Source organism: Sinocyclocheilus anshuiensis, unplaced genomic scaffold, assembly GCF_001515605.1.
Source record: "Sinocyclocheilus anshuiensis isolate Anshui unplaced genomic scaffold, SAMN03320099.WGS_v1.1 scaffold246, whole genome shotgun sequence".
NCBI lineage: Eukaryota > Metazoa > Chordata > Actinopteri > Cypriniformes > Cyprinidae > Sinocyclocheilus > Sinocyclocheilus anshuiensis.
In genome coordinates this window covers 2423128-2450281 of record NW_015542356.1, presented here as the reverse complement: position 1 = coordinate 2450281, position 27154 = coordinate 2423128, and the positions used below count along the sequence as shown (strand labels likewise).

At 36.8% G+C, this 27154-nt stretch overlaps 1 protein-coding gene across 1 annotated transcript in view; it reads right to left on the bottom strand.

The window, feature by feature from the left end:
* The window catches only part of clip2 (CAP-GLY domain containing linker protein 2), a 47560-nt gene continuing 20406 nt past the window's right edge, over window positions 1-27154 (bottom strand). The window contains exons 4-17 of the mRNA XM_016490576.1: window positions 20164-20288; window positions 18460-18673; window positions 15191-15388; window positions 14942-15045; window positions 13910-13970; window positions 13359-13463; window positions 6443-7408; window positions 5965-6022; window positions 4169-4252; window positions 3859-4015; window positions 2920-3079; window positions 849-1037; window positions 658-720; window positions 1-580 (exon numbers count right to left, since the gene is read on the bottom strand). Coding sequence (XP_016346062.1) covers window positions 569-580; window positions 658-720; window positions 849-1037; window positions 2920-3079; window positions 3859-4015; window positions 4169-4252; window positions 5965-6022; window positions 6443-7408; window positions 13359-13463; window positions 13910-13970; window positions 14942-15045; window positions 15191-15388; window positions 18460-18673; window positions 20164-20288 — 2496 coding nt within the window. The 3' untranslated portion in view covers window positions 1-568. The remainder of the gene's footprint in view (window positions 581-657; window positions 721-848; window positions 1038-2919; window positions 3080-3858; window positions 4016-4168; window positions 4253-5964; window positions 6023-6442; window positions 7409-13358; window positions 13464-13909; window positions 13971-14941; window positions 15046-15190; window positions 15389-18459; window positions 18674-20163; window positions 20289-27154) is intronic.

Here is a 27154-nt window from a genome sequence, read left to right as displayed (position 1 = left end):
TGGAATAAGGGAGTCTGTCTGGTTTATTTACTTGTTTGCTACAGTGACCAGACCTTCAAACCTTATGCTGGAAGTTGGCCAGTTTATCTCTTTGAATATACCATTTTTAAAAAGCATAGATGGCAAATAAGTTAAACGGTATAAATTGAGGCCAAAAATGTTTTCTAAACTGCAAACGGTTACAGCCAACTGAGAGTATAGCAGGGTATTGGATTTTCCGAGGATTCAAGTATCCTGACCGACATTCTCTCATTTGTTAAGTCAGACAATATTGTCCATCTCAGAGGTAGTCGACAGGGTCGGTGTGTCAGTTTGTCCGTGTTGTACCACTGACCTTAAAAACAACTTCCGTTATGTCTTTTTATAGCATCTCAGATCATTTTAGATATTCTTCGATTCGTGGTTTCGGTTTGTTCATCTATAAAGTCATTGTTTTGGTGTTAACTGTAAACAGAAAATAAGATGTCCAGTGAAGCATAAGTCCAAAGGTCTAGGCATCAAATTGGCTTCTTCTTTCCCAATGCACCTCCATTCTTCCCTAAACATCTGAGAACCGTTTTAGCCCTCATCAGTGTTCTTCCTAGAAAGAGAAACAGAGTTTAGGATGATACAGAAATGTTAGGATTCTAAATCCTCTTCGAATAAAGATCTATTAACCTCTTGTGTGAAGGAAGTGTCTTCTTGATGGATTCCATTTGCAGAATTAGCACTAGCATGTGCCTGTGAACACAAAGAAAGAGCATTTCAATATTTGTGACACTGCTGGACCATGTTAGTGTGTCCATTGAAGAAATAGCCAGGAGCAGTAGCAGGTTGAGGTGAGGTGCTGCTAACTGTCTGTTGTTTACCTGGTTCTTATCCGGTCGGGTGCGCATGGCCTGCACTAGCTGGTCCACGTGTTGGTTGTGTTCCAGAGCATTCCTCAGGGCATCTTCTGTGTTCAGCAGCCTTTGACGCAGACGGGCAACCTCTGTGTCTGAAGCAGATGGGTCCATCATCGAGTATCGACGGTGGTCTGGAGATGACCTCTCCCGACCCTGATGCACAATATATCAGTGAGCGTATCAGTCACAGTCAAAAATAGTGTATTATATAATAAAAGCATCTTCTGTATATATATATATATATATATATATATATATATATACAGTATATATATATATATATATATATATATAATAAACTTTTTCTTATTTTACTTTGAGATATACACAAAAAATACATCCTATTATTTATTGCATGACTTAATATAATAAATAAAATAAAATAAACACACCGACCCCACCACAAAATGAAAAAAGTATCACAGTTTCCTCAAATATTAAACAGCACAACTGTTTATGTATATTAATGTTTTCAACATTGATAATTAGGGATGTAAGGATATCAAAATCTCACGATATGATATGATATCGCGATATGACGTCCACGGTACGGTCATTTTTGCGATATTTGAAATAAAAAAGACAAATGAAGAATTGGAAAAAATCTGAATTTTGTACATTTTAAAGTGAAATTATTCTATCTAATGCACTTTGAGAGTCCAAACCATGTTCTTAACTAAGAAAACTTAAGTCAGAAAAAAAGTCAGTGAATTGAGTTGTACCTGAACTTTAAGGGGACTCCACCCTCTTTTTATTTGTGATACACTGTCTCATTCTAAATTACATTCACACTGGTGTTTTAGGAAGCCAAGCAAATTAGAATATAATAATAATAACAATTTTATATTATTTATTCCTATGACAGTAATAGCCAAATATTGTAAAACAATTGCACTGTAAAATACAGTAAATGAAAATGAATATTTCACTGGTATATTATTTTTGCTTTACACTACAGTAGGGAAATGACAATACTTCTTTCCTAATTTCTACACTTGAAAGAGATATTTTGAATTTGGACTGCATTTAAACCACTAGCTGTCAGCAATGCATATTGCACTTTTAAGTTTTTATTTTGACAGAAACGGCATTAGAGCTTTTATTTTGAAGGAAAACTCCAGCTTCAGTGAAAACAGTCTCACTACAAATCTAGAGAAATGCTGTAATCATCTGCTGCGAAAATAAAACAGAACTGGTGGCTGTTGCGTTCCTAAATGCGTGCAGCACATGAAATAAACGAGTTCGCTGCGTTCATTCACTGTGAACGGAGCCGTTCTGAGGCGCAGAAAACAGGATCACGAGCTGATCGCCTCAACAATGTGTGTGCTTCGCTTTAAAACACGCAGCAAAAACAGACTTGATGAAGGGATTAAACCATATTTATTGTGCTTTCGGTTTTAGTTCATTTGACAGATACTGTGCCAAAGCATAATGGCCCAAAACACAACTTTAAAGACCTTTAATGTTAGAATAAGAAGTTTAAATATATTTTAAAAATCAACACTTTTTGCCCAGAAGACCTATAGTTTCATATCATCATGTGGCCACGATAATATCGAGACAGTTTTGCTATCGCGATATCACGATATTGATAATATAATTACATCCCTATTGATAAGAAGAAATGTTTCTTGAACAGCAAATAAGCATAATAGAATGATTTCGGAAGAATCATGTGACACTGAAGACTGGAGTAATGATGCTGAAAATTCAGCTTTACCACCACAGGAATAAATTACATTTTAAAACATTAAAATAGAAACCAGCTATTTTAAATTGTAATGATGTTTCATAATATTACTGTTTTTACTGTATTTGTGATTAAATAGTTGCAGCCTTTGTTATCCAAACATTTAACAGATTCCAAACTTTTCAACAATCGTGTATATACATATATTTGTGTCTGGGAGGAAAATTTGATTAGTAAAGGAAAATTCACTTAAATGTAATTTAAACGTGTCAACAATGACATGAGATGTGTGTCATAAAACAGCAGCAACGGCTGTAGTCGCAGGTTTCTGTTCATATATCTCACCAGCAGCAACAGTTTCTCTCGCAGAGTTTTGATGTCGTCCTGTAGTTTCTGTTCCTTCACCCTCCACTCGGCTCTGTGGACTTCACGGCCAAGGTCCCGATCCACTCCCGCAGAGTGACGTGGAGATTCCAGCAGTAACACCCGAAGCTCATTCAGGCTCCTGATATGCACACACACACAGAAAGACAAAATATTGCATAAAAATATTAATAATAACATAAAATTTATATGTTAGGGCAACATCCTTCGGTATTGCAATGTGAGCTTGACCTAATCAAAGCCAACCAACTCGGTGTAATAAGCTTTTGTATATATTTTTTAGTTCTCAATGCAAAGTTCTTAAAAAAGGATAGTCCACCCAAAAATGAATTTTACTCGCCCTCAAGTCTTTCCAAATCTGTATGAGTTTCTTTAATCAGCAAATGAGATTTGGAAGAAAAAAAAAAAGCAGATTTGGAAAGACTTGAGGGTGAGCAAATGATGACAAGATTTTCATTTTTAGGTGGACTATCCCTTTAAGGGCAGAGCCCAAACCCCTGACAGGATATTCACTGTCAGCATGTAGCATTGATTGAAAAGGCTAAATGACGTTTTGGCCACAGTTTTAATCAGCGTAACTGTCTTCATTAACTCAAATTGCTCTTGAGTAGATTACAATCAGCAATGGCTAACCATTTATCCTAGTGTATTGGGAAGCAATACAATCCAGATGATGGTTATCCATGACAGGAATAAAATAGAGGCTCAAGTACACATTATATTCAAGTTTACAAGTGTAAGTTAGATGATTAAAGCATTTCTTGAAATGTGCTTTAAAAACTGAGACAATTATTTCCATGTGGACCACATGCTGTCATTATCATCTCAAGTGCTTAAAAGCTCACTCAAACCTGTAATAAATCACAAAGTGCCCTCTCCTCCTCCATGTATGCTCTTTACCTCTCTTTCTTCAGAAGCTCCTGGCTAATAATCACAAGCTGGCCTGATGCATCATGGGATTTTTTGGTCATGGACTCCAGCTCCACCTCCAAGCGCGTCTTTTCCTCAACGAGTCTATCTGCCACCTTCTCTCCCAAACGAACCTTTTCCTCCAAGGCTACACACAAGATGCAGTTGCATTTATTGTTAGAAGTAGAATAAAATATCACTAGCATCATCCTATGGTATGTTATATATAGCTCTCTTAGTTGTTTCACAAAAAAACGTAATGAGAATGACATAAATGTAACACTTTAAATGTGATAATTACCAGTTATTTGGGTCTTTAGGGCATCTACTTGGGTTGTTAGAGTGGATACTTCTTTTTCCCTTTTTGTGAGTTTCTCCAGAGTTTCTAATAGGAAGTTTGAAGTCATAAACACAGGTCTAGAGAACTTTCACATGCTGAAATGTCTGAAAACTACTGTATAATTACTTTTTAAATTTAGATTAAAAGAAACTAAATAAAACATTAATACCTGAATGATTTAGCATACCACTGACAACTCATTTACTATTACTACAATTCAAAAGTTTGGGTTGTTAAGATTTTTTTTGGGGAAAACAATGTATTCAGTAACAATGCATTGAAGTGATCAAAAGTGACAGTAAAGACATTTATGATGTTATAAAAGATTTATTTTTCATATAAATGCTGTTCTTAAAAAACAACAGATCATGGTTTTCACCAAAAACTGTTTTTAACTGTGATAATAGAAAATCTCTCTAAACATTTCTGCTGACCATGTGACACTGAAGACTGAATTAATGGTTGCTAAAAAACAGCTTTTAAATACATTAAAATGTAATAAATTAAATTTTAAATTATATTGAAATAGAAAACAGTTACAGTGCCGTGAAAAGGTTTTTGCCCGCTTCCCGTTTTTTTTTTTTTTTTTGCATATTTGTCACACTTATTTTAATATTACACAAAGACAACCCGAGTGAATACAAAATGCAGTTTTGAAATAATGATTTAATTTATTAAGGGAAAAAAGCTGTCCAAACCTACCTGGCTCTACGTGAAAAAGTAATTGCCCCCTAAATCTAATAACTGGTTGAGCCAGCCTTGGCAGCAACAACTGCAATCAAGAGTTTGCGATAACTGTCCATGAGTCTTTCACATCGCTGTGGAGGAATTTTGGCCGTCTCTTCTTTGCAGAATTGTTTTAATTCAGCCACATTGGAGGGCTTTCGAGCATGAAAGTACTGTTTCAGGTCATGCCACAGCATCTCAATCGGATTTAAGTCCCCAAAAGTCTTGGGGATAATCAAGATATTTTTTGGCAAATGTGAGACGAGTCTTTGTGTTCTTTGTGGTCAGCAGTGGCTTTTGCCTTGGAACTCTACCATGGATGCCGTTTTTGCCAGTGGATAATGGCTCTGACTGTGGTTCGCTGGAGTCCCAAAGCCTTAGAAATGGCTTTATAACCCTTTCCAGACAGATACATGTCAACTATTTTGTTTCGTATCTGTTCTTGTATTTCTTTAGATCGTGGCATGATGTGTTGCTCTTTAAGCATGCTTCACTTTGTCAGAAAGATTCTATTTAAGTGATTTCTTGATTCAACAGATCTGGCAGTAATCAGGCCTGGGTGTGGCTAGTGAAATTTAACTCAGCTTTCTAAAATAATGTGGTTAATCAGTTCTTTCATGATTTAACAGGAGGGGGCAATTAATTTTTCACGTAGGGCCAAGCAGGTTTGGACAGCTTTTTTCCCTTAATAAATTAAATAATCAACTGCATTTTGCATTTACTTGCATTATCTTTGTGTAATATTATAATCTGTTTGATGATCTGAATCTTTTAAGTGTGACAAATATGCAAAAAAAAAAAAAAACAGGAAGGGGGCAAAAACCTTTTCACGCCACTGTACTTTCATTTGTAATAATATTACACAATATTACAGTTTCACTATACTTTTTGGTCAAATAAATGCAGCCTTGGTGAGCATAAGAGGCTTCTTTCAAAAACATCTAAAAAATCATACAACGCCCAAAGTTTTGAGCCGTAGAAGTAAAATTACAGAAGTAAACATTTTTCATTTTCAGTATTTGTACACTTACCTTCCATATTCTGTTTTAGTTTCATCTTCTCTTCAGAGTTGTCGTTATTTTCGATCATCTGGATGGGTAGAAAACATTATATTTAAGTGAACTTTAAAAACACTTTTTATGAGTTTTTTTTTTTTTTTTGGAATTACAGTCAACAATTCTAAAGGTTTTAAATTTTCCGTTAGAATTTGTAGCTAATACCATGTGATTTCAATGGGATCACATAAGGATAATCTAAGCATCAAATAAGACCCTTCTGGATAAATAAAAATTTCATATTTTTTCAGGATTTTAGTTTATCCAGTAGGATCTTGATTCTTATTCATCCCATTAGGATTCTTTAGGACTGGTTCAAAATATATACTATCAAATTCCAATTTTAGCCCTGTCCGCATTGGAATCTACAAAATAACCCGGATAACATTAACTAAAATTCAGCACATTTATAAATAAATCATTAAAATCGGGTTTTGTCCCAGAGGCCACTAACATTAACATCCTGGGTGGTGTGATCTGCCTCTACAGCTTGCAGTCGGTTCTCACTGACTCTCAGCTTCTCTTGCAGTGAGAGGATCTCTGCTCGGCTCTGAGCTTCAGCCTTCTGCATGGCCTCATAATCCACCATCTTCTTCTCAGCCAGCTCCAGCTGCTCTTTGAGAAGTTGGGTGGCCTTTTCATGCTCTTCATGGGACTTATCCAACTCGCTGGTCCTCAGCTCAGCCTTTTGAAGCTTCTCTGAGACCTCTTTGAGCTCCAGAGTATGCTGGTTGCTCTTGGCTTCCACCTGGATCTTCCAGTTCTCCTCATTCTCCTCTAGCTGATCCCGTAATTCCTGAAGTCGAGCACGTAGATCTTCACGCTCTTTGGCCATTACGGCAGCATCGATCTCATGTTTGGCCTTCAGGTTCTCTAACTCCAGTTGCTGCTCCATCTTTAAGCTCTCCAGAGCTGCTCTCATCTCAGGTGTGGTTCCTTCACCCTCTCCTCCGCTGTTCTCACTGGACCCACGATCTCCTGTTAGCGAGGCTTTCAGTTCCTCTAGAGCACGTTGATGGTCTCCAACCAAAGCGTCAAGTTTGGCTTTCCAGCTGTCCATCATTTCCATGTTTTCACGAGTGGCCTGCTGAAGTCTCTGCTTCAGGTCGGAGATCTCTTGGCCCTGACGTTCTGTTGTGGCTTTAAGGCGTTCAACTTCTTTCTGGCTGCTGCTCAAGGATGCTTCGTACCTCTCTCGCAACTGGCTGCTCTCTTCACGGCGTTCACGGCCTGCAGAGAGAAGCTGTTCCCGCAAAACCAGAGTCTCCGAGTTCATGCCTGGTCCGCTGTCTCCAGCATCTGTGCCTGGACCGAAGGAACCTCTCTGAAGCCGAGCCTGGAGCTCCTCGACCTCAGCCTTGCGCAATGCCAGTTCTTCTTCCAGCTGCATAACACGACTCTTCTCCTCAACTGTAGTTTGCTAGAGGACAGAAAGAGGGTCAGAAATCCTGCATCTTCCATCTTTTATATGCCAAAACCTCCAGTCTGCTCAGGGGCAACCCTCAAAGGATTTAGTAATTTCTTCAACGAGACCTTTGAACTCAGTCTTTGGATTTAATTAGAGATTTAAAATAGAGCAAACTAATGGACATCTAGTGGAAAAAGCTCATTATTAAATGTGGTGAAAATAACGATACAGACAATTAAACTAGGGATGCACACTGAGAACCATATTGGTAGCGGCCAATATTGTTAAAATCTGTAGAGGTCCTAAAACAATTAAGAAAATACCATTTTAGGACCATTATTTTATGTGACATTATTTTGATGACACTTAAACAAAACTAAACAATACACAATTGTCATATAAAAAGGTAATTCTGTAAGTAATATTTTCATTAAAATGTAAAATACTTCCATGATGCACACTTACAAATGAACTTTACAAATTAATTTTTTTTACAATAAATTTTGTATGTACCATTTAAAATGTTTTAAATTGTACAATTTCATTTATTGTACAATTTAAATCCAATCAAATTTGATTATTTTTGCATTATAGTAATGAAATTTGACAGAAGACTACTGAGAATTATTTTTATCATCATCATCATTATTATTATTATACTGGAAGCATATAATAAAAAGGATTTTTCTTTTTCAATTAAAATATATTTGATATATATAAATGTACTTTACAATCAGAATCATTAATAAAATTCTATTATTTTTGCATTATTGTAGATTGTAGAAAGTCTCTGCTTCAGGTCGGAGATCTCTTGGCCCTGACGTTCTGTTGTGGCTTTAAGGCGTTCAACTTCTTTCTGGCTGCTGCTCAAGGATGCTTCGTACCTCTCTCGCAACTGGCTGCTCTCTTCACGGCGTTCACGGCCTGCAGAGAGAAGCTGTTCCCGCAAAACCAGAGTCTCCGAGTTCATGCCTGGTCCGCTGTCTCCAGCATCTGTGCCTGGACCGAAGGAACCTCTCTGAAGCCGAGCCTGGAGCTCCTCGACCTCAGCCTTGCGCAATGCCAGTTCTTCTTCCAGCTGCATAACACGACTCTTCTCCTCAACTGTAGTTTGCTAGAGGACAGAAAGAGGGTCAGAAATCCTGCATCTTCCATCTTTTATATGCCAAAACCTCCAGTCTGCTCAGGGGCAACCCTCAAAGGATTTAGTAATTTCTTCAACGAGACCTTTGAACTCAGTCTTTGGATTTAATTAGAGATTTAAAATAGAGCAAACTAATGGACATCTAGTGGAAAAAGCTCATTATTAAATGTGGTGAAAATAACGATACAGACAATTAAACTAGGGATGCACACTGAGAACCATATTGGTAGCGGCCAATATTGTTAAAATCTGTAGAGGTCCTAAAACAATTAAGAAAATACCATTTTAGGACCATTATTTTATGTGACATTATTTTGATGACACTTAAACAAAACTAAACAATACACAATTGTCATATAAAAAGGTAATTCTGTAAGTAATATTTTCATTAAAATGTAAAATACTTCCATGATGCACACTTACAAATGAACTTTACAAATTAATTTTTTTTACAATAAATTTTGTATGTACCATTTAAAATGTTTTAAATTGTACAATTTCATTTATTGTACAATTTAAATCCAATCAAATTTGATTATTTTTGCATTATAGTAATGAAATTTGACAGAAGACTACTGAGAATTATTTTTATCATCATCATCATTATTATTATTATACTGGAAGCATATAATAAAAAGGATTTTTCTTTTTCAATTAAAATATATTTGATATATATAAATGTACTTTACAATCAGAATCATTAATAAAATTCTATTATTTTTGCATTATTGTAGATTGTAGAGATATTTTAAACTACAGTACACTAGTAAAAAAACAGCTGTTTATAATAATAATAATAATAATAATAATCCGTTATCCAAAAAGAGTATTTTTTCCAATTAAAAAAAAAAAGTTCTAGCACATTGTTTTAAAAAACAGCCATCATATTGTCTGTCTGTAAAAACAGTTTATATATTATTATATAAATAAGTTTATATATTGTGCATCCCCAAATAAACATTTTAATGTTGTTGCTCATCGGTATGAAATATCTTGGAGAGTTGCCCACTAGAACTAGCAACCGGATGTCAATACAGTCATAAGAAGCAAACAAAGTATTTGCTTGGCCTGCAAACATTTCAGTGAATGGCCATTTCTTGAAAAACGGCTCTTGCATGTGCAAAAAAGCATATATAGTGCAACCTATGAAACTACACCAGCATTCCTGTTGAATTCAAGCCCAAGCAAGCCTTTCTCAGTCTGACCATCTAGAAGCAGCCAGGCAAATATGAGATGGAACAGTCCAAAGGAACACAGGCAATCACTACTAGGATTCAAACTACGTTTAAAGAAAAAATATTCAAAGATGTTTTTCATTTCACAGAGCAAACAAATATTAGTGTTAGTCATTGTGGAGTCATCTGCAAATTTGATAGTTCAAAGAAAAGAGGTTATCAGAAATCAGATATTACTACAAGAGTTCATAGATGCAGTCACAAACCACAAGAGAGAAGTGAGAAGAGCACACATCTAAATATAATATTCATGTTTAAAGTAGAAGATCACTCTGAAAACCACACAGCGTGTTACTCCCTTTATATCACCTTGACACTCTTGCCCAGCCTCATGGGTGTTGGCTGGAGCCTGCCTCTGACCTGTTGATAAATGTGAAATCCTGTTGATTAGAGTGCCTGGACTGTGCTGCCTTCATTCACCATTATTTACAATGACAGCCAAATCTACACTTTTAAATGTACCCAAGTAAATGTGAGGCCCTGTTTATGCCTGATATCAAAGGATTAGTTCACTTCCAGAATAAACATTTCCTGATAATATACTCACCCCCATGTCATCCAAGATGCTCATGTCCTTCTTTCGTCAGTCAAAAAGAAAGTAAGGTTTTTGAGGAAAACATTCCAGGATTTTTCTCCGTACAGTGGACTTCAATGGGGACCAACGGGTTGAAGGTCCAATTTGCAATTTCAATGCAGCTTCAAAGGGCTCTACAGGGACTTTATCTAGCAAAACAATCAGCTATTTAAAAGAAAAATACAAATTTATATACTTTTTAACCACAAATGCTCATTTTGCACTAGCTTGACTTCACGCATTGCATAGTCACATTGGAAAGGTCATGCATGACGCAGACGGAGTACTGTCAGTGTTTACAGTGTTTCAGACGGTACTGACAGTGTTTACAAAGTGAACGTGCAAAGAAAGTTAAACGCCCTTTACAAAAAAAAACGGTAAAACAACAAAGCTGGAGGAGAAAATGAGATTGAGTTTTTCGCCCTGCCTTCACTTTTTGAACCCAAGATCACAGGTGAAGAACTAACCACACATGTGACTTTTCCTACGTGATTACACAATGTGTGAAGATGCGCATGCACATCACAGAGCTAGTGCAAGATGAGCATCTGTGGTTAAAAAGTATAGAAATTGGTGTGTTTTTTTTTTTTTAGAAAATTACTGATCATTTCGCTAGATAAGACCCTTATTCCTCAGCTGGGTTTTTTAGAGCCCTTTGAAGCTGCATTGAAACTGCAATTTGGTCCTTCAACCCACTGGTCCCCGTTGAAGTGAATTATATAGAGAAAAATCCTGGAATGTTTTCCTCAAAAACCTTAATTTTTTTCGACTGAAGAAAGAAAGGCATGAGCATCTTGGATGACACGGGGGTTAATAAACTATCAGGAAATGTCTATTCTGGAGTGAACTAATCCTTTAAGATGCGTTTTGGTCGATCGGAACACAAGTTGACCATGGAGACACATTCCTGGTTACACCTGCTGTTTTAATCCAACTCTTCTGTCCACTTTCAACCACTTTCCTGATTGCTTTGAAGGGAGGGTCTATGGGCGGGTGTATGTATGGGCTTATTCCTGATTTTTTTAATCTAATATTGCAAAATAAGCTAATATTGCAAAGGGACACCATGTAAAACTATTCCAGAGAGCAGCAGCTTTCATTTTTGCTCTGACAGCTGCAAAACTACACCAAATGCTGTGGATGTGTGTTAGAATCAGGACTGGTAAGACAATATTGGCATTTTTTCACCTTTATACCAAACTTACAATTTCAGACGGCAAAGTTTAAATCCTGTCTGGCTAGCCCGTTTCAACATTACGTCCCATAATGTTTAAGAATTAGAGGAGGCAGGCTTTAGTGGAGTTTTCAAGTACCTCTGGAAGTGGTCAAAAGTGTTCAAACTTTTCAGACCCTGTTTACACCTGTATTTTGTTGTTCACTTGTGATTGCATCGATTAAAACCCTTAATACCAGGTGTATACGGGCCTGAGTGGTAAAACCACAATGCTAGAATTTTGGTGGTTGTCAGAGTGTTGCTAGTTGGTTGATAGGACATTGCTAGGCGCTTGCTAGGGTGTTCATGGTGGTTACTAGGGTGTTGGTCGTTCTGGTTGTACGCAAAGGCATTGTTAGTCAGTTACTAGGGTGCTAAGGATGTTTTAGCTAGGGTGATATGGGTGGTTGCTAGATTGCTAGGTATTTAGAGGGGTCATTAGGGCATTAATAGACGTTAGGGTGTTTTGGATGGTCATTTAGGAATTGCTAAGGCAGCTGCTAGGGTCTTGGTGGACGTTAGGGCAATGCTTGGGTTTTCTGGGTAGTCACTAGGCATTGCTTGATAGGGTTTTCTGGTTAGAAGCTAGTGTGTTGCAAGACAGTTTTGATGGTTAAGTCGTATTTATGGTGTTCCGGGTGGTCACTAGGGTGTTTTTAAGGTGTCTGTGGTGGTCATTATGGCAGTACTTGGGTTTTCTGGATAGACACTAGGCTAAGTGATTGCTAGTGTTTCAAAGAAAACAAAAATAACGACTTTATTCAACAATTTCTTCTCTTCTGTGTCAGTCTTCAATGCATGTTCACGACATTCGACTGACATGGAAGAGATAAAAAAATAGTTAAATAAAGTCATTATTTTTGTTTCCTTTGCACACAAAAACTATTCTTGTAGCTTCATAAAATTAAGGTTGAACCACTGATGTCACATGGACTATTTTAACGATGTCCTTACTACCTTTCTGGGCCTTGAACGTGTCAGTTGTGTTGCGGTCTATGCAGGGTCAGAAAGCTCTTGGATTTCATCAAAAATATCTTAATTTGTGTTCTAAAGATGAATGAAGGTCTTATGGGTTTGGAACGACATGAGGGTGAGTAATTAATGTCAGAATTTTCATTTTTGGATGAACTTTCAATTTAAGTACAACAATTTTGGGCAGAAGAGGAATAATATGCATGACCAATAATAACTGTAATGCCTTAGCAACTACCTCTAATTATAGAAAAATAAGGGCTACAAATACAGCGTAGATGTGTCAGAGGGGGTTTGTATCACAACTCTTTCAAAGGTTGGAGGCTGTATTTCAGTAGGCAGCATCTTCTTCAGGCAGATGCTTAGTGAACAAGAGAAGACAGACATGAAAAAATATTTTGCAAATGAAAGGTGAAAGCAGTTCCTGGCTATCAGGAGCAATGCTGCCCCACAGAGACAGGCAAAGATCTCCAACACTCATGAATTTGGGGTTTCACAGCAATGCAATTTCTGATCAGATCTGGAGAAAATTCCAATTAAATCAACACTCTAAACGCAAAAAAAAATGGGTGTGATTAAAATAAGCCTAAAATATCTGATCTTTTCTGATCAACTAGCTTAGTTAATAAAAATAATAAATAGTGGCATTACACATATCTGATCAGTTGCACTAGTTACAAATGTCAAATGATGGAGATCCCAGTCCTGGTCAATCAAGCACAAGCAGTGGCAACCCACAGACAAGGGCTCTAACAAAGGGACAGAAACATGGCAATGGGAGAGATGGCTACAGACTGGGGTGTTTCATCTCCCAGCATGTTTACCATCTTTTCCTCTAACTCTTTCTGAAGCCGCTCTGCTTTGGACTTTTCCAAATGCAGACACTGCTCGAGCTGCCGAATACGGGCATGCTCCAGTTTGGTCTGAGTCTACAGAGAGAAAGAGAGGGGGGAAATGGAAAGACACGAGAGAAAGAGAAAAATAGACATAGCACAGAAAAAGATGAACAGGTCTTAGCTATTCACCAATCATAATACCAAAGTGTGAAGACGTTTAAAAGGCAAGACAGAGTATGCTTTCACATTCGGCATGACAGTATAGGGCTGGATAAACAGAGACATATTTGATACATTTACATACATTTAAACAGATCTTAGTCAGAACAGACATTATATTAAGTGTTTGTGGACTGAAGATGTTTGGAAAGACATTCTAAATTAACGAATTCTATCAGTCAGTGATGGCATAAGGAGCCATAAGGAGAACACAAGTTTTCTTCTGTTATCTTCACAGAAATTCTCAAAACTGAAAAAAGTACACATCATCTCCCAGTAAAGTTGTACAAATATAGTAAAGTAGTAAAAAAGGCAGATACCTCCAGGTCTCCTTTGGTAATGGACTCTTCCTCAACTCTGAACTGAAGATCTTCCACCTTCCTGTCATAACAAATAATGACCACCAGGTGTCAGAGAATTCCTCATTTACTTTTTTGTTTGTTTCTTTGGTAGATAGACAGCAGATTTGGACTTTATACTGACGCCTATTGGCATGAATGCAGGATCACACAAAACAAGTGTTTAATTATCAAATATAATTGTAGAAATACACTATTTCCAGGTGTATTTGTCATTCATGGCTGTGAAATATCCATGACTGTTTTTTGTGAAGAGTAGGTTAAGATGTACCAGTGGATGTCTCTGTTAATCGAGCAAATGATACACAATTATATATACTGCTGGCTGTGATTAAGAGAATGTGAACATTTTTGTGCTACAACACATTAAATTAAACTTTCTACATGGCAGGTGAATTACCAAATTATAAAATCATGTAAATAATTTATGGCCAATTTTTATATTAGAATTGTCCTACAATTAGCTTTTTTCCAAAATCTGTGTGGTGACTGCAGGAAATATTATGAAAACCAAGCACTCTGAATATTAATTTAGGGAATTTTGATTTCTCAGTTCATGACCCCTTTAATATTTATTTTAAACATAGTATAGGTATTCTCACTGATCCAACTCATCCCTCACTGAATCACTCCATGGCTCTTTCTATGGGCCTATGATATAGACCAGTGTTTTTAGCCTTTTTCACTCAAAGGCGTCCCCCATTGAGAACTACTGATGAATATGCCTTCTAATTTTAGGGTAACATACATCCTGAAATGTCTGTTATTACTCCTCGTCTAGGGGACAACTTAAGAAGTGTCCCAGCTACCCCACTCTCTCCTGCTCTTCAATAAGCACCTTATTTATGTTTTAAAACTTTTAAATTAAAAAGAAATATTTAGTGCACCCTTAACTCAAGTACCAAGACAAAAACAACTAAACTGAACAACAGTTAATGTTAGGATACTATTGTACAATATATGTGAGGCTAGAATGTACAAGCAAAACTGTACCTTCTCTCTTCCTCAAGCTGATTGGCCAGTTCCATTCTGTCTTTCTGTGTGCTTGCCAGCAGGGCTCGGACTTGCTGTAGGTTGCTCTCTGCCTCTGTTGCATACTGAAAGAGATATGAGAAAAGGTCATTGTTCTTCAGAAATTCATTTGAATGCAGTGTTAAATGGAGAGTGTAAGTTTATATTTGTGAGTAACTGTAGTAAATGAATTGTACATATAAGTGTTGTGTTTATATGTGTGAGTCACACCTGCAGATGTCGGGCCTTCAGTGCCGTCAGCTCTTTTTCCACCTCGCAGATATGGCTGGTTGCCTTGGCGACCTCGGCCCGCTCCAGGTCTCTCTCAGCCAGGAGCTGCTCTATGTGCTGCTGTTTCTCCTTCAGGGCTTCCTGCAGAGCCGTGGTCCCCGAGATCTTCCGCGCGTACCTCGAGGACGTCTCTGTCAACTGCCAGAAATGAAGGAAAAAACTCACTGAGTGAAATGAAATTCAAATTCGAACAAGGATTTGACGATGAATTATTAAATGGTTCTTATCAAGCGTTTAAAGTGATGAAGTGATAAAACACATCATGACCCCTTTAAAGGTGACATATCATGAAAATCATGTTTAAGTGTTATAATCGGGTCTCCGGTAGGGATGCGCCGATCCTATATTCATATCGTGTATTGGCTCCGATAGTGCCATTTTTCTCGGATCGGTTATCGGTTAGAGAGGGCGAATTATTCTGTGTTACTTTTGAAGCCATACGATAGCTTAATGTGAGCTACATATGAATATATTTAAATGGGGGAAAAAACTTCACTGGTATCGGATCGGTATCGGTATCGGCCAATACCGAACCCTAGGTATCGGAATCGGTATCGGAGGCGAAAAAGGCGGATCGGAGCATCCCTAGTCTCCGGTGCATCTACCAACCCAAAAACGTAAAAAAGGACAGCCCAGTAACTTTGTTTTGATAAGCCTTCCTCGGCAAGCTTCTCCTATAACTGTGACAAAGCTAATGGGTTGTCCCTTTTCATTTTTTCTTCTTCCTTTTTACTGTGACATATCATGAAAATCATGTTTAAGTGTTATAATCGGGTCTCCGGTGCATCTACCAACCCAAAAACGTAAAAAAGGACAACCCAGTAACTTTGTTTTGATAAGCCATTCTCTGCCAGCTTCTCCTATAACTGTGACAAAGCTAATGGGTTGTCCCTTTTCACGTTTTTTGGGTTGGTAGATGCACCGGAGACCCGATTATATATTAATTAAAATGCTAAAAATGCATAAAATAAATAACCATATTTCTTTTTTCTTCTTCTTTTTTTACTGTGACATATCATGAAAATCATGTTTAAGTGTTATAATCGGGTCTCTGGTGCATCTACCAACCCAAAAACATAAAAAAGGACAACCCAGTAACTTCGTTTTGATAAGCCATTCTCTGCCAGCTTCTCCTATAACTGTGACAAAGCTGATTGTTTTTAATCTCTTTTTAATAAACTCAGAAACAATAGTTATTTAGAAGAAAAACGAAATATGGTAATTTATTTTATGCATTTTTAGCATTTTAATTCATATATAATCGGGTCTCCGGTGCATCTACCAACCCAAAAAAAAACGTGAAAAGGGACAACCCATTAACTTTGTTTTGGTAAGCCTTTCTCGACAAGCTTGTGAAAAAAAGGAGCTGCTCAGATTTCGCACCCCCGTGGCGTAGGAATAAGGAATCGTATTATAATATTACCGCCCCTTAATCTGCACGTTTCCACCCACGGCGTTGCCATTTTGTTTTTGCGATTTCTTTCCCAGCAGTTTACCTTCACAGACATAACCGACTGTTTTTGTAACTCTTGTGTTTTTAACAACTTGTGTGTATTTGACAGTATAAGCGCAATAAGACATGAAAGAGAACTTAGTTTAGTACTCTCATGCCGTGTGACAGCTGCTTTCTGTGCGCTTGCTTCCAATGCGTGCACTCAGAAAACCGTGTATCAGAAGTTTAAACTGACGTGGCTTTAAAACACATGATTTCAACGTGATAGACATGGTAATCAAAACCAAACAGATGATTTTTAGCAGTGTAACTGAGGTACGAGCTAGTGATGGGAAGTCCGGCTTTTGGCTCGGCTCCCTTAGAAGAGCTGGCTCTTACGGCTCCCAAATGGCTCTTCATTTAGTATCACTCGGAGCCTTCTATTTTAGCCAAATTTAGCAATAGTGAATGGTTTGTGTGTTGGTAAGCAATTTTTTATTCAGTGTTTTTATAAAAGCCTTATTTTTATGAATTTTTTCGTTACACAAAAAAATACAGTTACTATTATTTAACATTTTAATAAAACTTTAATTGAACAATTGAACACAGAACCACAGCAAACAAATCAAATAAATAAATCAAGGCAAAAGTCTTAACATTAAGACACTTTAGTCTTTAGTGCAGGTTGGCATATCAGATGCCTCAGCTTGGATGGGCTGATGCGATCTCTGTGATTATTTGTCCTGTTTTTCAGAAGACTCTCTCTGAGGGGACTGATGTTGCAACAATGAAGTGTCTTCCTACCATTACCTTAACCAACATGCTTACATTTAAATCCGGCTTCCTCTTCTCTCTGTCGCTCTGTGTACCTGGCTTTTACCACTACACTCGCTATCTTCGGAGCGTGTGTCCCTCTTCCTTCTTTCACATAATGGTATGATCCTAGTCTATCCTCCCATGTGATTAGCCGCATGTTTTTTGTTTGTTTTTTTGTAACCAACAAATACATAAAAATAAGGCTTTTATGAAAACACTGAATAAAAAATTGCTTACCAACACAAACCATTCACAATTGCTAAATTGGGCTAAAATAGAAGGCTCCGGTTGAAGATTCGGCTCTCCCCGACGGGAGTCGGCTCTTCTCGTTCGCTACAAAGAATCGGCTCTTAGAGCCAGCTTGTTCACGAATGACACATCACTAGTACGAGCTGTAAAGGCACAGCCCTATTCTAGAAAAGGGGGCGTTTGCAGCAGACATGCATGAAAACAGTAAAAAACAGGGGTATTTTGAGCTGAAATTTCACAGACACATTCTGGGGACACCTGAGAATTATATTACCTCTTGTAAAAAGGGGCATAATAGGTGGCCTTTAAAGGGTTAGTTCACCCAAAAATGAAAATTAGACTGCGTTTTACTTACCCTCGAAGCATCCTAGGTGTATATGACTTTCTTCTTTCAGACGAATCCAGTCGGAGTTATATTAAAAATTGTCCTGGCTATTCCAAGCTCTATCATTGCAGTCAGCGGGTGTTGCAGTTGAACAGTCCACAAGTCGTCAAATAAAGCTCGCGCATTCATAAAAAAACGTGCCACAGACGGCTCCAGGGGATGAAGCATACACGTAGGATGCTTCGAGGGTGAGTAAAACTCAAGCTAATTTTCATTTTTGGGTGAACTAACCCTTTAACAGTCACATCAGGAAGCAATGCTGCAAAATGTCAACATAAGACATGGTTTGCATTGGCGCTTTCTTTTTGTCATTTTACCATCCCTTACCAGGCCAGTGCGACTGGGTCGCCCCCCCACACTGGAGGCCACAGAGCTGACAGAGCTGATGGAGGAGCTGGAGGGGCTGTGAGCCAGAGACGACACACCCATCGCCATACGCTTGCTCTTCTTAGCTTTAGCTGGACTGGTGGATGGGAAGCCAATGCGGATCACCTTGTGGATTGGAGCAAAGAGGCCAAATTTGTGCGGGCACTGGAAATATCTAGGGAGAGACAGAGAGAATAAGGAAGTGAGAGAGGAAATAGCTTGTGACTTAATCTGCGATCAAACCTTCTCAGTGATGAACTTTGAGAAATGCAAAAATACATCTTAACTATATTGTTTGTGATTGAGGTTACTGAATAAATGCACTTATGAAACCTGTGCGTGACAACAGAAAATATTTTTGTTGTTGTTTTAATAGAAAATTTTTTATTTGAAAGTATTAGAATTAATATTAGGAATTTCACTGTTTTGCTTTTAGAGAGAAGTTTTTGCCTTTTACCAGTAATGCAGAGATCGTTAATTTATATGGTAATATAATAAATCAAGAACTAGATGAGTAAATGAGTAAAATAAATCATGCGTATGAGCTGGGATTAACATTAAAATGTCAACATATGCACTACTAGTAAGATATCTGGAAAAAAAATCCTGAAAATTTATCACAGTTTTTACAAAAATATTAACCAATACAACCATTTTCAAATGAGATAATAATAAGAAATGTTTCTTGAGCAGCAAATCAGCATATTAGAATGATTTCTGAAGGATCATGTGACACTGATGACTGGAGTAATGGCTGCTGAAAATTCATATCTGCCATCAAAGCAATAAATTACATTTTAAACTCTATATTAAAATAATACAATTTAATGTAGTTAAAACAGTTATTTTAAATTGTAACAATATTTTACAATATTACTGTTTTTACAATAAATAAATAAATACAGTCTTGGTAAGCATAAAAGCTCTTTCAAAACCTTTGAATGGTAGTGTAAGGTCTGTTGTAATCACTGTTTTCTATGAGTAAATGTTTCTTTTCTTATCATCTGAACTGAACACAGGCAAATGTCCAGCCTGATGTCAAGCTATCATTATAAAAACAAACTACATAATCTACTAAATCCGGCCTTGGGTCAAATGTCAACAGTTAACAAATATCTATGAAGCTGTTTATTCCTGTTTGGAACTCTACCATCCCCATTCTTCATTGAAAAGACAGCAGAGGTTTAACCTTGGCTCAGCATGTGAATGATTACATGTCCAAATTACTTGGCCTGTACTTTACTAAAAGTCAACATGAAACTGCATCTGCAACCCATTTTACTTCAATGTAATGTGACAGAATTTCCCTCAAAAATTATATAGGGTAGGAGTTTGTCTGTCAGGAATTGTTTGGATTGGGAACAGTAACCATTAATCAGGTTAAGATCAGGTTATAAGATGTTGAAAAAAGACAAACAATTTTTTTGCCTCAGGAATAACATGAACTGATGAACTGCTGAATAAAACCAGTATGTATTGAAAAATTTAAAAAGGGTCCATTTTGATTCCATGTTGTAGGTCACACTACAACTGATATATATTAGCATGCTAACCAGTCTTTAAACCTCTTTGAAAAAAGCATGAAACATTGAGACCTCTTAATGCTCAAGGCCATTGAGGGTGTTGCTAAAGACAGGACATGTTAGCAGAAGACTAATGATGTACCTGGTTCCAGCTACAGCTCCATCGTTTTTCCCTAACGGCTCGTCCAGCTCGACTCCACACCACTCGCCCTTGGCAAAGTCAGTCTCTCCAACATAACGCACTACTCCTGTTTTAGTGCCGCCAACCTGAGGAGAGAGCAGAGGAGGTTCAGTGGTACATAGCGGTAACATGAACACATGGTTTACTGTAATAACTGTATAACAAAACTGAAACACTCAACTGAAAAAGAAAAAAAATCTGTATTAATCAGTCAGTATATTCTAATAAATTACATACCATGTATATAACAAATATAATTAACCATTTGTGAAGTTTGAAAACAGAAAAGGGTATATTTTGGAACCAATAAAAGGTAGGTAATATGAGTTGGCTTCAACTCATGTTGATGCTCTTAAAATGGCCAAATATTTGTCTACCACTACTTACTGAATGTTTGTCTAAAAAGTTTAACGTCTAGGTAAATAGAGGGAGTTGGTCCCACTGAATGTCAGCAGTGCAGTGTAGTGTAGTAAAGTCTGTCAGCTGGTTCTGAAATGTAACTGGGGATGACTGTTGCGTTGGTTGAACTGGCCTAGATTCATCAACCCAGCACTGGGGAAAAAAGGAGGTCACAGGCTATTCATTAGTGATGGCCCAACTACACATAAGAAAGCATACTTCGTCCTTTAGAAACAAAGAACTGTATATCACACATTCTGTGTGTTTCAGAAGCTTGCTTTCATAGTACTGTAAAAAATAATCTGCCTCTTTCATGCACACACAATCACAATGGCCACAATAAAAGAGATGAGCACTGCTGTAAGAAAAGGCTCTGGTTCCAAGCAGGTTACATTCATAGCTTTACTGATAAATTATGCATAACATACAGAAACGTAAACTGAATAAGACTCTCAATGTCACAAGGTTTCAAAGTCACAGTCTGAGATTTGTTGACCTTTCTCCTTAAAATTGTTTCACTCATTTCAGTCATTATTATATATGATTGGGACATTTACTGGCAGTTTTTGTGACATATACCCATTTGATTTTTCTTTGTTCTGTTCAGAAACAGAAAACCTGTTAAATAATAGATGCTGTTAAATTTAGATTGACAGCAGAAAGACTAAAAATCATGGATTAATATTGCAGTATTTGCATTAATACACTATTCTGGCCAATTAATGCACTACAAAAAGACTGAAAATCTTGAAATCTCAAGTGCAACTGATCCTAAAATAGCTAATGACCAATATGGTGTCCATAACCAGCAAATAAACCCTCTCAAAACATTATGATAATTTGAATGCATCAAATGCATTTATTTTTTCTGTTCCAAGTTTCTGTCAATTATTCATTATGAATAAACTTCACAATTTCACATTTTTGAAGCATTTAACTTTACATAATTATCTAAAATAGAATTCAAATGGGCCTAGTACGAAACCTTGAGGCACATTTCTACAAAGACATCTTTTTACTGTTCCTTATCAACCAGCCTTACACCAGAAGGATCTCTCTATCAATGCTTAGTCATATGACACAGCAAAACAGAACACGAAAAAGCAGGCAACCATCCATCCTTTGGCTCAATTCCACATCCGAGAGCCATTATCTAGTGACTGCAATAACTAAAGAAACAGCAACAGATAAAACAAAGAATTAATGAAAGACATACCCTCTTGGTTAGGGATCAAAAGCATGTCTGCTTTGAATTGCTTTGGAACAAAAGTACACACAATTACAATCATATCTCCCAGCCAAAGACACACACAGAGCTTTTTGTGAGGGTCTGAGGTTTAGCCATTACTAGAGAGTGTGACGGAGGAGATATGTAAACAGTGGACCATAAATGCATAAACACATGCTTACATGCATAGCCTACAGTTGTGTCCACATTTACGTTTTAATCTGACTCTACTCAAACTCAGACAGCACGCCCCACGTACCGCCCACAGTCTGTTCACTGACCGTCTGATGCATATTGCAGAAAAGAGTTGCAAATGTTGAATGAAATTCTGCAGTTCCAATTTGACTGGCTGGTCTCTACGCACCACTGGAGGTCAATTTTTAATCAGTCCACCTGGAAACAAAAGTTCTACATACATTTTAGCCATTTTCTATGACGCTGTTTGTACAACTAATTGTAGACACTACCATGCTATTATTTGAGCTTTTCTCTCCAACACTACCATTCTGTTATTATAGTATGACTGAATTCAGATTTATCTGCCCCTAAATGACACACAAAAAAAAAAAAATAAGCTGTGGTTGGTTGCTTTACATGTTGGTTATACAGTCTCATCCTGTCTAAGTGGGCGGTTCTTGGCCATAAGCTGCAGTGTGAACCAGCTGGACAACATTGTGTACCAATAATTAAAACCCTAGCTCTGTAAACCACTTGTGAAAAAGAAGCGTGCCTAATTATATTGAATGTGCACTTGTAGTGTACTTCAAATATTAAAAGTATATTTAAAAACTGTACTTGCAAATAATAATAATAATATTGACAATAATAAAAGAGCATTTAAATGTACTTTAAGAGAGTTCACTTTCATGACTATTTTTTTAAAACAAGTGTACATTTAAAATGTGCAATTTGTAATTTCAAGGTTTTAAAGTACATTTTAAATCTTTGTTTTAAGAATATTTTGTTGTGCTGTAAAAATAAGCACACTTCTAACATACAAAAGCAAAGTCTTTGATTATAATTTTAACTGTAGTGTGTTATTTGATATTACATTTGTAGTTGAGATATTTTAAATGTGCTAAATTGCAACTTTATCATTTCAAATGTGCAATTGCAAATATATTTAAATAGGCCTACAAAACACACAAGTTTCAGTAGAGATGACATTAAAGTTTAAGTTTACCATAAATGCTTGCCAGTACAGTTGGGAACTTACTTTAACCATATTTCAAAGACAACAGAAGTTATTATAAAATTAGAAATTAAGATGTATTAAGTCCTACTTCAATTGGTAAGAAACTCTAAAGTTTGGCTAATTGGATTTATTATAAATTAAAACCATAACACGTTTTTTTTTATTTAATTGTAAATAACATGCAATTAAGTGTTCAAAAACATTACATTCAGTTCACACTCAAGTATATTCTTTAAAGTGTATTATATCTGAACAAGTACTCTTGGGAAAAGTTTGCTAAAGACTAATTATTTTCACAAGGAATTGCTTTCTTTCTTCTAAACTATTTAACATTTCAATTTAATATTTTTTTTGTGTGTCTCTAAAAAGTATTCATGCCACTGAAAATTGAAAATGAAATTTGAATCGTAACCAGAATAAAAAAATTCCTTACAATTTCAATCCCTACTTACATGAGAGCCCTACAAATCTGCATTGACTCATGTCAAAGGCAAAATTCCATTTTATTTCCCTGCTGTCAGTTTGTGGGACCTCGTCATTCTTCTAAAATACACAGATCATACAGCCTCAACAAAAGTTTGGAACTGAAGTAGAGCCGTTTGTTTTCACAGCTTCATCAAGTGGTGTTCTGAGCAGTGAGCACTGCGAGACATTCTGCTCCAGAGACATCTGTGGTTTGGCATTAAAAATGAGACCATCCGGAAGAGAATATATTCAGACAGACGCATCACTTCCTCCCGCCAGTGAGCGAGTCTGTGTGTGTGTAACTGACGTGTCAGATGAGCCACAGTACGGTCCAGTGTGGATAAGGTGATAATACAAACATTCCTGAGGGAACGTTCCAGATGTGCAATATTTACTTTATCATGTCATCTCACTGCTGTTTATTCATGTCGGAATGGTTGGCATCCCAGACCAAAACAGCAGCAATTTATGAGGGTAAAAACATATGTCAAACACACGTTTGGCAAAACCTTCCAAGTCACTTAAGAACAATATGGTTTTGAGCTATCGTCTAACAGTCTGTCTGAGTGTGAGAAGAACTATAAATTCAGCAGAATACATGAGCACAGCACAGAGATGAGCGTTGAGGAGTGGAGAAAGCTGACTCAGACAGTCTCCGCTCACAATATCTCTCACTCACTACACTGCAGATCCACAATCGGTCAGCATAAGCCTCAACTTGGCAGGGACCTGATCCACCTTCCAGTTCCTTTGACGGACTGTCTGAGCTGACTGAGGCGCCTTCAGAAGTCTGCTCAATAACACCAGAGTGAAGAACCCCTCTACATGACGCTACAACTAACAGAGTATGACTGTCAAAAAAAAATAAAAATTCACCCAATTTTTTTGTCCAAAAAGGACATCTTCCAAATCTTTTCTTCAAGACTTTCAATAGCTAACTACCATTAGAAGGGATGTAGGTGAGATTGCAACTTCATAACAAATGCATAGATTTGAGTTTTACTTCTGACATATAGGCTAGTGATCTCTCTTCTCATTTCCTGTCATCTCCATCAGGGTTTCTGCACATTTTATAAAGCTCAATTTGTGATTTTAAAAACATTTTTAAGGCCAAATAAATAAAATTTGAAATATTGAAGAGAACAGAATATCTCAATATATTCTCTAAACAAAAATGTCTAGGGAGCAGATAATTAGTTGTATAAGCAACAGTTTGAAAATAGATCTTTCAACAAATTTCAATAACATTTGAATTCATTCAAAAATATAGAATATGGAAATAACTTCTACTGTACCTTCTTGATTACACTGCAGAAAAGTGTTGCTCTTCTTTTGTACTTTTGTCTTGTTTTCTAGAGCAAAAAATGTCTTTAATGAAAATCCATTGAAAAGCAAAATTACATACGGTAGCAAGTCATGTTTTCTGATAAAATTATCAAAATAAAGTGAGTTTATGATTATGGCTCAGAAAACATGTTTTCACAGCTCACTGACAGATATTTGTTCTTGTATAAACTCTCTTCATTTTGATGACTTTCTCAGAAAACAAGACTTCAACTCGTCATTTTGCATGTCAAGAACATATCTAGATTTAAGGATGTTTAGATATTTGTATTGGAAAACAAGACAAAAATACTGTTGAAGATATATCTTTTTGCAGTGCATGGCTTTATGAATTTAAAACTTTCTACTCTGATTTAAGACCTTTTGAAGACCCACAGAAACCCTGTCTATATACAGTAATTGTGTCCGAAATCACATACTGCCAGAGTATGCAGTTGTATACAATATGAATGGGTGTCTTATGAAAACAATCCAGACGTACTACATCAACATCGTTATATGAAATATACCATCATTTGTTTTCACACCATTCACAACTCTCATGGGGCCACATGGAACAAGTGTTCATCAAATGCATACTTGACACAATCTTTACATAAATAGTAGGTCACTGCCTACTGTTTTTCAAATACTGTGTTTTTGGACATACTACTCCTTTGGAGTACTGTTTTTTGCATAATATAAAGTAGGGAAATATTAATTTACAGGGTGTTGTCTCTGAATAAAATTGACAAAAAGCCTGGGTGATATAACTAATTACTTTCCGCATTTATATTTAAAGTTGTGATTAGACAGAAGGAACCACAAATCATTTATTTTGTATTGTGATGTACATGAGTCTCAAGCTTTAAAAAGATTTTGATCACGTGTAGAGGAAACTGATTCCATCATTTGGTGTGTGGTTGTGCAAAGTGTTTAGCCCTGCTGGAGGAGCTATAAGGTGAAAGCGCTACAAGGAATTGTCACGGTAGTCTATTGAGTCCTGGTCTGTGGCTCATATATTGCTGATATACGAGTATCGTTTTCACGCATGTGCATGTGGAAGTCTTGGGAGAGCAAACGATGGAAAAGCACTGACTTTGAGAGGTCCTTCATGCACTACAGCACAGTCATAGTAATAAGATACCAGTTGTAGGGGGAAAAAACAGGGAACTGACATCTTTCTAATGCAGTTCAAATTATATACAAAATCTATGTCATACAACATTCTAAACATTTTGTGCACAGTTCTACAGGGACATCTGACAGGATTTGAGATTTGAGTTCACCTACAGGAATATACTAGATTACATTCAACTGAGGCTCTATCGACCGCATCCACAGTCAATAACTTCGACTTGTCCCTCAGCTCAGCAAAAACACAGTAAATTAGCCCCAGAGGTACAGTCGTAATTTGTGTACAAAAAGAAAAAATAGAGATAAATCATTTTCATACAATAAACATTGAAATAAAATTTTGTACAAGTAAAAATCTCATTATAAAAAAAGTACAGAATCTATAGAAACTGGTGTGTCTGTGTCTAAGTGGGTTTCCTCACTAAACAAACCAACCAGTCAGGATTGAAGCAGACAGTCAAGTAGATAGCTGAGATCAATGGCTGAATGGTTTATGGAGCAGTAATCCCATCTGATTAAGAATATTGACTGCCTAAAAAGCTTTAGGACTGCGCTATACTAAATGGAAAGCAATTTGACCCACAGCCAATCAACTGTATAGTGAAGCAGACAGCTATTGAGCAGCATCTATTACCTAACATGAGGAATCTAACACAAGGAAAGCCACACATTAGTCACTCACAGGCAAACAAAAAAAATGCTTTTTACATGACATTTAAGGACAGGCTAATCTGAAATCAATGATAGCACAATAATAAAACAGCATGCAAATGGGTAGAGTAGCTCTGTCTACAAAAGGTTTGGTTGAAACTCGCTACACATCATCAGATACTAACAAAATGGAGTATTTCCACAACCATAACATCCTATTGTCACGCATTTGTCTCCGTTTAGTTCCTGTTTGCCCCTATTTGGTTCAGTTCCTGTCCTCATTTAGTTAATCATCGTTTATTCTGTTCACCTGTCTTGAATGAGTTCTCCAAAAATAAGAAATCAGGAAGGGGGCCAACACTTTTTCACACCACTGTATATATGTGAGTTATATTAGGTTTTTACTAACAAACTCATTTCATCAGACTCTGTAAGAGCATGTAAGTAATTTACAGGCTAACAACATCCATGTCAGTGTTTGTTGCTGTTTGTTGCTGCCGTGTGTTTTGAGTTTGAGCTCCGTCAAGTTAATTCTTTGTCGTCTAATTTTTTTT